At 33.1% G+C, this 12,601-nt stretch overlaps 1 protein-coding gene across 1 annotated transcript; it reads left to right on the plus strand.

Moving 5' to 3' along the window:
- The first annotated feature begins 4,067 nt into the window (after positions 1 to 4,067).
- On the plus strand, positions 4,068 to 10,449 carry LOC142612080 (GDSL esterase/lipase At1g73610-like). The gene is made up of 6 exons (XM_075784233.1): positions 4,068 to 4,317; positions 4,653 to 4,783; positions 5,458 to 5,688; positions 5,835 to 6,081; positions 7,754 to 7,899; positions 10,408 to 10,449. Exons 1-6 carry the CDS (start codon positions 4,068 to 4,070, stop codon positions 10,447 to 10,449), a joined length of 1,047 nt encoding a protein of 348 aa, XP_075640348.1.
- The last annotated feature ends 2,152 nt before the right edge of the window (positions 10,450 to 12,601 follow it).

Below are 12,601 nucleotides of genomic sequence, written 5' to 3' on the forward strand. Positions count from 1 at the left end.
AAGTTTCTAAACGTAAAGTTATAGAGATAATACCCCAGGATGAGGACTACCTTAATCTCTTAATATTAATGCTCTGTTTGTTTCGCTGAAAAACCTTTTGTAAAGATAGTTTTCCACATTTTTCAGTGTTTGGTAGCACAAAAAAAACTAGTCAACAGAAAATTATCTTTAGTCAATGGAAAATCATAATAAAAATAAGGCTTGTTTTCTATAAGTTGTTTTCCAAAAAAAAATTTTGGAAAACAATCTTTCTCACGGTACACTCTCTTACTCTTTCTCTCTTCCCTTTTCTTTTTCTTTCCTCACACCCTCACTGTCACTACCTCTTATCTCCCCTCTTTTATAGATCTCTCTCTCTCTCTCTCTCTCTCTCTCTCTCTCTCTCCATGTTTCTTTTCTCCTTTATAACACAGTTCTCTGATTAGATTTTTTTTCCCCTCATTGCTCAGTAATTATTCCATTCCTCTCTACTAACTTGCAAAGGAGAACATATTTGCAGCGGTAATTATTTTATTCTTCTCTACCAAAATCTCAATTCTTTACTTTGAATTTCAAACTTGATTTTATTTTTTTCTCTAAGAAATTTTTGGTTTGATGGATTCTAGGTAGTTCTTTTTTGCATATAAGAGTGCTAAACAAATATAAAAAAGAAAAAAGAAGAAGAAATGAATGAAGTAAAATACGAAAATTTTAAACATAGTGCAGGCTCTAAATTGCTTTTGCATAGGATAATCTTTACGGTAAATTAATAATATTGTTATATAATGAATGATAATTGTTTAGGAGAAATGTATTTGCTAGTAGATACATTATGCAGATACTATGTAGTAATAATATACTACGTAGATACATTATATAAATACATAATTTCGAGTAATATTAAAGGCTTGTAGTTGACCATAGTAGACAATTAGTGTACAAACAAAAAGAATAAACAATTAAAAGTTATTGTTATTTGTACTTATTAAAGATGTATTTCCATGTCAATTTTATGTATATAGACAAATGATTTATATATATATATATATATATATATATATATGTATGTATGTATGTATGTATGTATGTATATGTACGTACGTATGTATGTTTGTATGGACATTATTGTCCATATATAAAAGACGAAAATTTTAAACATAGTGCCTTCTCTAAATTGCTTTTGCATAGGATAATCTTTACGGTAAATTAATAATATTGTTATATAATGAATGATAATTGTTTAGGGAAAATGTATTTGCTGGTAGATACATTATGCAGATACTATGTAGTAATAATATACTATGTAGATACATTATATAAATACATAATTTCGAGTAATATTAAAGACTTGTAGTTGACCATAGTAGACAATTAGTGTATAAACAAAAAGAATAGACAATTAAAAGTTATTGTTATTTGTACTTATTAAAGATGTATTTCCATGTCAATTTTATGTATATAGACAAATGATTTATATATATATATATATATATATATATATATATATATATATATGTACGTATGTATGTTTGTATGGACATTATTGTCTATATATATAAGCAAGATGAGTAGTAGAGATCATGAAAATTTGACAACTAATTTTGATTGTATCTATTGTCAAAATTTTAGTATGAAAACCAAATTCATTCTTGGTTATTTATTTATTTTATTTATATTGATTACATTAGTTGGTTTACATAATAAACATGTTTTAAATTACACAAGAAATTTAAAAAATAAAAATAAAAATTTGCATACCAAACATCAGAAAATATTCTCAAGTTCATTTTCAAGATCGTTACCAAACACTGGAAAATGATACAATTTTCTAAAAAATGCTCTTTGAAAAATGAACCATTTTCTAGAAAACGTATATACTGAAACAAACAGAGCGTAAATAAATATAACCTACTAAGCTAACATTTTTGGGGAATATTTAATTTAATTTAATGCATTAATGCTTTTAAATAAATGATTTATTACGATTGACAAAAATTGATAGAAATTTTAAATCAGATTTTGATATCTCAAATTTCTTTCACTCTTGTAGTTTTAATATCTTACCATTAATTGCTTGTTTATTATTCTATCTGTGAGAGTACAAAATACACACACTTCAGACTTCATTTAGGCCGTAAGAAACTAAAACATTCATTACTGGAACAACTCAGCACTTAGAGTTTGTCCACTATCATTTTAATGTTTACAATTTTTGTGCAATGAAGTATATTTAAAAATATTCATTTATATTAATTAAATTATTTTATATTCATTTAGTTATATTAAATTAATAAAATTGAAATAAAAAATTAAATTCATGTAAAATAAATAAATAATTATATTAACTTATATTGATGAGTATGTTCACATGACATAAATCTAGTTCTCTATAATAGATAATGTACATGAATAATCTATTAATCCGAAATAATTCACTGTGAATTTTCTTTTTTGGGGGGCTTCTAAATTAAGGGAAAGTTGGAGAGGAAATACCCTTGACACATTAATACTAACTTACATTTTTACTCATTTAGTTATATCAAATTAATAACATAAAAATAATTTATTAGATTCAAGTCAAAAAATAAATAAGTATTTAAGGTTATGAGTACCTTCACATGACATGAATCCAGTTCCTTATAACAGATCGTGCAAATTAATAATCTATTAACACACAGTAATAATGCATTGTGAAGTTTCTAAAAGTAAAGTTATCGAGATAATACCCCAAGATGAGGACTACCTTAATTTCGTAATATTAAAGAAATATAACCTACTAAGCTAACATTTTTGGGGTGGGTTCCAATTAGTTTAACGGGTAAAGTCTTTGAAGATTGTATAGGAGATCTGAGGTTCAAACTCTGCCTACACCAAAAACTGATTGGTGTTTTAGTCTGATGATAGCTCTTTATCATCAGGAGCGGACGCCATAAGTTGAAACTCTCTCTAAAAAAAAAGCTACATTTTTGGGGAATATTAAAGTTAATTTAATGCATTAATGCTTTTAAAGAAATTATTTATTACGATTGACAACAACTGATAGAAATTTTAAATCAAATTTTGATATGTCAAATTTCTTTCACTCTTGTAGTTTTAATGTCTTACCATTAACTGCTTGTTTATTATTCTATCTTTGAGAGTATAAATACACACATTTCAGACTTCATTTAGGCCGTGAGAAACTAAAACATTCATCACTTGAAAAACTCAGCACTTAGAGTTTGTCCACTATCATTTTAATGTTTACAATTTTTTTGTGCAATGAAGTATATTTAAAAATATTCATTTATATTAACTAAATTATTTTATATTCATTTAGTTATATTAAATTAATAAAATCGAAATAAATAATTAAACTCATGTAAAATAAATAAATAATTATATTAACTTATATTGATGAGTATATTCACATGACATTAATCTAGTTCTCTATAATAGATAATGTACATGAATAATCTATAAATCCGAAATAATTCATTGTGAATTTTCTTTTTTTGGGGGTTTCTAAAGGGAAAGTTGGAGAGGAAATACCCTAGAGGCACATTAATACTGACTTACATTTTTACTCATTTAGTTATATCAAATTAATAACATAAAAATAATTTATTAGATTCAAGTCAAAAAATAAATAAGTATTTTAGGTTATGAGTACCTTCACATGACATGAATCTAGTTCCTTACAACAGATCATGCATATTAATAATCTATTAACACACAGTAATAATCCATTGAGAAGTTTCTAAACGTAAAGTTATAGAGATAATACCCCAAGATGAGGACTACCATAATTTCTAAATATTAAAGAAATATAACCTATTAAGCTAACATTTTTGGGGAATATTTAATTTAATTTAATGGATTAATGCTTTTAAAGATATGATTTATTACGATTGACCACAATTGATAGAAGTTTTAAATCAAATTTTGATGTCAAATTTCTTTCACTCTTGTAGTTTCAATGTCTTACCATCAACTACTTGTTTATTATTCTATTTGTAAGAGTATAAATACACACTTCAGACTTCATTTAGGCCATGAGAAACTAAAGCATTCATCACTAGAAAAACTCAGCACTCAGAGTTGTAAAAATGGCTTTTGCATCTTCATTTATACTTTTCATACTTCAAGCGTATGCTTGTCTATTTTTCTGCACCATAGGAGCTCAAACAAATAAAACATTTTCAGCGATTTTCTCATTTGGAGATTCAATTCTTGATACTGGCATGAATAACAATCTTCTCTCAGGTAGGTGCAATTACCCTCCGTATGGAAGAGACTTCCCGGGAAAAGTTGCAACCGGAAGATTTTGCAATGGAAAAAACCCCACAGACTTGATAGGTATATCATAAACTCTTTTACTTACCAAGCATCTCTCTCTCATGCATGATGCATATTTTATGTACTATTTATTATAAAATGTTTCTGTTTCTGCTATTTGAGTTCTAGTGTCCAGAAAATTCTAGGTTTAGTTTACATAAATTTTTTTTTATTTTAGTTGAAATAGATTCTCAAAAAAAATCTAAAAATTTTAGTTGAAAGTGACTTAAAAAAAATCTAAACTATATTAATTTTTAAACGATAGGGTTGAAAGTAATACGCTCAAAACTTTAAGGTTTAATTTGAAAATAACACCAAATTGTTGTGGTTATTCACCCATTTCATATTCATTTCAGCGGAGGCCTTGGGAATTAAAGATACTGTGCCAGCTTATCTTAAACCAAACCTTCAAAGTGATGATCTCCTAACCGGTGTAGGCTTTGCTTCCGGTGGCTCGGGAATTGATCCATTAACATCTAGTACACTGGTATCTATCTTTATATTTATTTATTTGGACATTAATGTTTTCCCTTTTTTTAATTTGGCTCTATCACAACTTAGTATACAAACTTTCAATTGTTACATTTAACCGCATTATGATTTGGACAAAAATCAAATTGTTTGGATTTTTTCAAAAGTATTTCTTTTGATTTCATCTAAATTTAAACTTTAGGGATCAAAATGTAACAATTAAAAAAATCGTGGAACTACATTGTTATTTGATGGAATCACAAGGAGGTAATTTTTTCAACCAAAACATGCAAAATAGAATTTGGACAAAATCCTAATAATTTAATTTTAAAACAAAATTTAGGAGGTGAAATATAAGAATTGAAGGTCTTTAAACTAAATTGTTACCTAGCAGAACCACAAGACAAGGGCTATGATGCCCCTCCTCTCTCTTTTATTCATAGAAATTAGTAAATTACGACATTTGTTGGTTTTTAATTAATCTAGGGGATAGTATTTCAACTCCTTCAATTGTATCTTCTGCCTCTCTATGTTTTAGGTGATGGGATCCAATACCAAAAACACGAGACAACAAAAAATCCGATTAGAAGAGCTGAATTAATATTTTTCTTACTCTAATAATTGCACATAATTTACTGTGCTTTCAAAATTCTAGGCTTTCTTGCAATTTAATTGTTTTGTTGGAATCAGGGAGTTGTGGCAATGTCCCAACAATTACAATACTTCAAGGATTACATAGGGAAGCTAACAGGGATTGCTGGTGAAGAGAAAGCAAAAGTCATCATAGCCAACAGCCTTGTTCTAATGTCAGCAGGCAACAATGACATTGGAGTATCATATACTGCTGGTTTGAGGAAATTAGAGTATACTTTTCCTGCATATTGTGTTCAATTGGTTACCTGGTCTACCACTTTTTTGGAGGTGAATTTCTTTCATTATGATTTATGAAGGCCCTAATTAACTTTTTAACTAAGTATATGCCATGCACTTCATTAAAAATCTATGTTTTTAAGAGGTAACAAAGAGCACCAAGCACCTAATCATTTCCATGCACTTCATTTGTGAAGCAACTGTATGCACTGGGGGCTCGGCGATTTGGTGTTCTTAGTACTGTAGCATTTGGATGCGAGCCATCAGCAAGATTCACAGGAGGGTCATCTTGTTCAATGGTAGCAAACCTAGGTGCACAAATGTACAATAATCTGCTAAAAGCAGGAATAGCCTCCCTTAAAAGCAAGCATCCCGACGCCAAGCTGGTCTTTTTCGACATCTTTACCCCTCTCGTTAACATCGCCAGTAATCCTCAGCAATTTGGTAAATGTTATTATTATCATTTTTTTTTTTTGTCTTAAAAAATCTGGTAATCTGTTACCTGAAACATTCGTTTTGCTATCATCCAAAGCGTATTTGCCTGTGGAAAACACCATGACTACAATCAAATATTCTATAAAGTACTTATAAATTAATTATATATGACTGGCGCAATACATCAACTCTAATAGGAAATGTTAAAGGTACTTAGGTACTGCAAATTTAGATCAACCTCCACCTATTTTTAGAACTATTGAATAATAAAAAGTGAAATAAAAAAACCCTGCAAAAAAGGCTTATAAACCAATGTGGTAATATATCCAATTGATGTTGTGAGGTCACTTCCCCAATTAATCGGATTTATCCGCTTTGGGGAGCCAGTCCCTCACGGTTTATCGGCTCGTCCCCGAGTGTGGGCAGGATTTTCACCAGGAGCAAGGGCTAGACCTTGGACTCGCAGGCTTGACACCAAGTCCCACATCGGTTAGAGTTCCCTCCCACATATGGTTTATAAGCTTCTGGAGCGACCATATGTGTACCACTACTACACATGTGTAGGAATGGTACACATATGGTCGCTCCAGAAGCTTATAAACCATATGTGGGAGGGAACTCTAACCGATGTGGGACTTGGTGTCAAGCCTGCGAGTCCAAGGTCTAGCCCTTGCTCCTGGTGAAAATCCTGCCCACACTCGGGGACGAGCCGATAAACCGTGAGGGACTGGCTCCCCAAAGCGGATAAATCCGATTAATTGGGGAAGTGACCTCACATTAAAAGGGCCCTTTTAATGTGAGGATACTTCCCCAATTAATCGGATTTATCCGCTTTGGGGAGCCAGTCCCTCACGGTTTATCGGCTCGTCCCCGAGTGTGGGCAGGATTTTCACCAGGAGCAAGGGCTAGACCTTGGACTCGCAGGCTTGACACCAAGTCCCACATCGGTTAGAGTTCCCTCCCACATATGGTTTATAAGCTTCTGGAGCGACCATATGTGTACCACTACTACACATGTGTAGTGGTGGTACACATATGGTCGCTCCAGAAGCTTATAAACCATATGTGGGAGGGAACTCTAACCGATGTGGGACTTGGTGTCAAGCCTGCGAGTCCAAGGTCTAGCCCTTGCTCCTGGTGAAAATCCTGCCCACACTCGGGGACGAGCCGATAAACCGTGAGGGACTGGCTCCCCAAAGCGGATAAATCCGATTAATTGGGGAAGTATCCTCACAGATGTCACTTCAATAACATTATAAAATATTATTGTTAAGGATATTACAAATTTTACTATATAAATTTTACTAATTGATAAGCTACTATTCTTATAAAGATTATTCAGATATTTATTTATTAGTTATTGAAGTGACAACAATATCACATTCCTTGTTACATTAATTAGTTTGTAAGTATTTTGTAGTAAAATTTGTAATAAGTTTAAAATTTTCATATAGTAAAACTACTTTTTCATTTTTGTGATTGACTAGACATTAGTTTGTAAAGTTTTGTGTAAAAATATAGTATCCCTAGGGTTATACTTTGTTAATTACTTCTACTATTTTGTTCTCAAAAGTTAAAACATCAATTTGTAAAGTTTATGTAATATGATACACTATAATTGAACTTTGCAGTATCAATTTGGTCATACATTTCTAATTTGTGACTATTCTTAAAATTTCAGGCTTTCAAAATGCAAATTCTGGGTGCTGCGGCGGCTTTGGTTTATGCCTTCCATTTAGTCCATTCGCTTGTCCAGATGCTTCTGCCTATGTCTTTTGGGACTTTGTTCACCCTACCGAAAAAACTTATAGAATAATTGTCTCTGATGTACTCAACAAAACCCTTTCAAGCTTCTCTTGAACCAATTCTTATTTTCTGGTGTTCGTTGCAGCAACTCCTAATAACAAGGGAGAAGTTTTAAGAAGGGAACGTTAGAGTGGGAAGCTTTGGGGCTGTTTGGTAGTGTATTTTAAATACGGAGTAACAGTTTTCAGTGTTTAAACAACATTATACGTATTTTCACACACTTTTTCACCCATGCGTATTTTCAAAAAATACAAACAATATTAGAGCATCTCTAATGGAGTAGCTAAAGCCCAAATATTCTCTATAATAGAGAATGAGACCAAAAAAATGGTCTCCAATAAATTCTCTAAACTCTAAATTTTTTTTGGCTCATGAACAGTAGCTCATCAAATCTGATGGGTTACTGTTCATTCTTCAAATGTCTTTTATTATTATAATAATCAAGTATTGATTAAAAAAATATTGGAAGATGTGCGGTTGTTAAAAAAAGAATAAATAATGAATGAAGAAATAATATTTAAATGAGATAGATAATAGGATAGAAAATTTGTTGGAAAGTGTATTTGAAAAAGTGGATAGTTAAAAGGTAAAAGTCACTGTTCATTCTTCAAACAGTACAAAAATTTGAAGAATCCGCTAGAGATGCTCTTACTAAAGAATATTACCAAATGGGCCCTTTATTTTGTTAGTAGTGTTGATGTTTGAAATATAGGGTGCGTTTGGTAAGCGCGTTTTGCGATTCCTACATCTATGTCTAGCTGATTCTTCTTCTTCTTTTTTTAAGTCCAGTGCCTCTTGCAATGTTCATGGGACATGAACAGTGTAATCAGGCATATACACAGTACTTTCAAGCATGAACAATAATTTTTCATTGTTTTTTTATTGTTTTTAGTTTTCAACAAAATAAGTAGTATCCAAACGCACACATAGTGTTGCTTGTTAGTTGTTATTAGGAGTGGTTGCTTAAATAGAAAGAAGTTATGAACCAATAAGGTACTAACGGGTACATAGTAGTCTTTGTTGTTTAGTAGGGAAGTTGTTTTATGATTCTGTGATGAATAATTTGAAAATACTTATCCAATTATCTATTGGAGATCAGAGATTATCCCAATTCAATCTCATCTTTATTATCTCATTGTTCCTTAATTTCGGTCAAAATAAGAAAGAAACGAGTAAAGCTTAGGTCCAGTATTCAATTATAATGGACCCATTGAGATAGAGATACTTGTTTATTTTTGGTCACATGTCATCATCATCTCAACGGGTAACGATACAATGGACCCAAGCCAAGTCTAAAAGAATTTTATGTGAATGAAGTTTTTTTTTTCCAATACTTCATAATGTTTTTTGAGGTCTAGGACTTCACTAGAGGAGTGTGAAATAAAATTCAAGAGCCCGCTTCCTAATTTTTGAGTCTACTTAGTGCAATCACATGACTACCAGTCTATCACTTCTAACCTCACAGTTACACACACTCCCACTGTCTTGCTTGTTATTATAACATAAAGTTACGGCTGACCTCAAGTTAACAAGAACAATTGGGAACATAATTTGTTAGGTTTTAAGACTTTAGGAACTAATGTTTTAGAACTTCAATTTGTAATGTTAGCAAACCATGATCAAAACGTTTAGTCTTGTTTTAAACTTGCTCAAAGTATGTTTAAGTTGTAAAGTTGAAATTGAGTGTTCTGCAGGATTTACTGTGTAAATATGCCTGGCTCGATCGATCGAAAATTAGACTCGATCAATCGAAACTCGTGCAAATTATTTTTCTGCAGAATTTTCCAACTCAGCCTAACCCCGTTTTATATGTAGGGTTTTATGTTTTGCCCTAGATATAAAAGGGAAAACCTTAGCCACATTTTAAGGTTGCTCTTTATGCTCTGTGTGTGTGTGTGTATCTTTTGTGAGATCTAGAGGTGTTTGCCTTTATATACACTTAGGGTTATCAAGATCTAGATTGATGTCAAGAGCTTAGTGATCAATTCAGTTGCAGATTCAAGAGCTTAAAGATATACAAGCGGGAGTGCTTGTATTTGCTAGGAATCCAAGAAAGAAGTAGTCCAAGAACTTGGAGCTGTCACATGGTCGTGGTAGTAAGTTTTCTACTCGAGGTAGCAATAGGATGTTAGTGGTCTAAGTCGCTATTGTGTAAACTTCAATTCTTTCATAGTGGATTCAGTTTACCTTGAGGATAGCTAAGTTAGATCCTCCGCAGGTTTTTTACTGGTTTGGTTTTCCTACGTTATCATATTGTTGTGTTCTTTATTTTCCACACTTTACAATGATATGATTTATATGTGTTAACCTAGATCTGCATAATTTACTTAAGTTAATCACTTGGCTAAATAACTAGGTTAATTTGATTTTGTTTTAAGGGGTTTAAAAACATACATAATTTATCATAGTTTAATCGTGCTTGGTGTCAACATTTCAACTAACTCAATCACATTGGGTTTGAAAACTTTTAATCGTTGTTGATTGAGAAGATTTGGGCTATTGGCTAATTTGGTATCGTTATGTCAACAGGCAGATGATTTTGTTGGTAATCATGTAGATGTCGAAGATTAAAGGTGGTGTATGCCTTTCGAGTTGATGGAGATTTCCTCGAATCTAATGGACTTGAGGTGGGTGAGAGATGATGGTGGTTGGAGAGGTGAGCTATTGGGCATAGCCCCATAGGGGTGTCAATCAAATTGGGTGTATTGGGTTGAAGGAGACATGCCATATCAAGTGTAATACACGTTACTCAATTGATTAGTTGAGTTAAGTACAAATACAAATGTTATTTCTTATTAGTGATTAAAGCCAAACTTTGTCCTTTAGATAATCAAAATATCAAAACCAAACCCAACCTGGAGGAACAGAGTCACACTAAGGCCCAATTGGGCTTGTATGATTTGTAGGAAAAAAAAACTGTAGATATATTAGAGCCTTATTCAAATTGGGCTAAAGAAAAATAAAACTTGGCCTCCTCGATTAGCCTAAACAACTCCACAGAATATTACAAATATTATCACAAATCAGCCCAAACAACCACATATTAGTCTAAACAACCACAATTCATAAATCATTAGCCCAAAAAACTTGAACAAAAACTTATCATAAAAATAAAATAAAATAAAATAGTGATGCAATAGTATGTTTGGATGAGTGACAAAGTGAAAGCAAATATAAACCATGTGGTTGAATAATTAATAGATGCTTATTTGAATTTTCATGATTTTTTTTGTTTTGTTTTGTTTTTTGTAATTCAACGCCCTAACTCAAAATTATAGCTCTGCCTCTGCTAACCTCAAAATATTAAACCACTTTTCTTCTTTCTTTTTATTTTTTATTTTTTATTTTTTTGAGAAAGCTAATGATGCAAAGAAGATCAGAAGGTTAGATGCTTCGGACTTGAAAGGACCACTTGCTCTCTCTGCGGCCTGAAGAAAAAGAAAAGCGAATCAAAGGTGACCGGGGCTGCCGGCTAAAAACCCTCCGATGGCAAAGTTAGTTTTTCTCTCTATACTTTTGGAGTTCCAACTTTTTTGGAGTCAAATTCACATACCTTTGCCTTGTCTAAATCAGTCTTTATATAGTGCATTCATAGGCGGTTATCGAAATTGGAAACCCCCTTGGATTCAAGGAAGCGCAATGGTCAAATGTAACTCCTACAACCGTTTAGGAGTTATTGCTTCTATTTCACAACGGATACTTGACAGTTATGCGTGGGATAAGGAATTATAACATTATATTCGGAGATTTTCCTAAGTGTGATACTCTCGTCCTGGAACTCCTTAGTTGAGTATACTTTGGCACTTGCGCAGGGGCTGTCTCGTCTGACAGACAAACTCCTTCAAGACGAGGTTGTCCGCGCTCTGGACGAGCGCCCATTCACTGGTGGTGCTTATCTCGTCCAGAGCTTTTCTTGCTTGGACGAGGTAGTTGCAGGTAGGTTCCAAAGGGTGTTTACAATTCCAGACGGGTTACGGACGACCTTTATGGACGACTTGGAGATAGGCAAAATCAGTACCCTATCAGTTGCCCCCTGTTTAAGGGTCGTCCAAAGTTCTTCAGTTTTTGGACACGCTTCAACATATCATCCCACGTGCCTCAAGGTAGAGGGTGGGGCTCCAACGGCCCCCAAATTGTGCCACGTGTCATCACTTATTTGGTTAACCGTCATGTCGATTTGAGTTTTTGAGGAAGTTGCCACGTGGTTCTCCCTGATTGAATATTTCGTTTAGGGTTTCACTTTTCAACGCCTATAAATAGTGGATTTCCTCCCATACCCTCTCCATTTTTCAAATTTCCTTGTTTGACATCTCTCGTCCGTCGCCTCGTCTAGGAGTATTCTAGCGTCCCTAGTTTCCTTCGTCTAGAGCCAGGTATTTTCTCTACGCTCGTTTTTAGGCTTCCCTTACATTTCCACAATGTCCGAGGTTTTTTCTTCGTCTAGCAATAATGTTAATAGGGAGATAGACGAATATCGCAACATAACTAGCTATAGTGGTTCTAGTAGTGATAGCAGTAGTAGCGGTGGTAATACCACAGACGAGTATATTTCTGGGGTTCCTGGGGTTCCCTTAGAAGTTTTCCAGGAGGAACTTAGGACGAGAGTGACATCTGGGTCCAAGGCCGGCCCCTCTATGCGCCCTCGTCCACTCGAAGGACGAGGTTAAGACCTGTTTACACCGTGGCCGTAGGGGTTCCGCCAAGACAGACGAGGAAATTAGCG

The sequence above is a fragment of the Castanea sativa genome, chromosome 1, assembly GCF_040712315.1.
Source record: "Castanea sativa cultivar Marrone di Chiusa Pesio chromosome 1, ASM4071231v1".
In the NCBI taxonomy this organism is placed as follows: domain Eukaryota; kingdom Viridiplantae; phylum Streptophyta; class Magnoliopsida; order Fagales; family Fagaceae; genus Castanea; species Castanea sativa.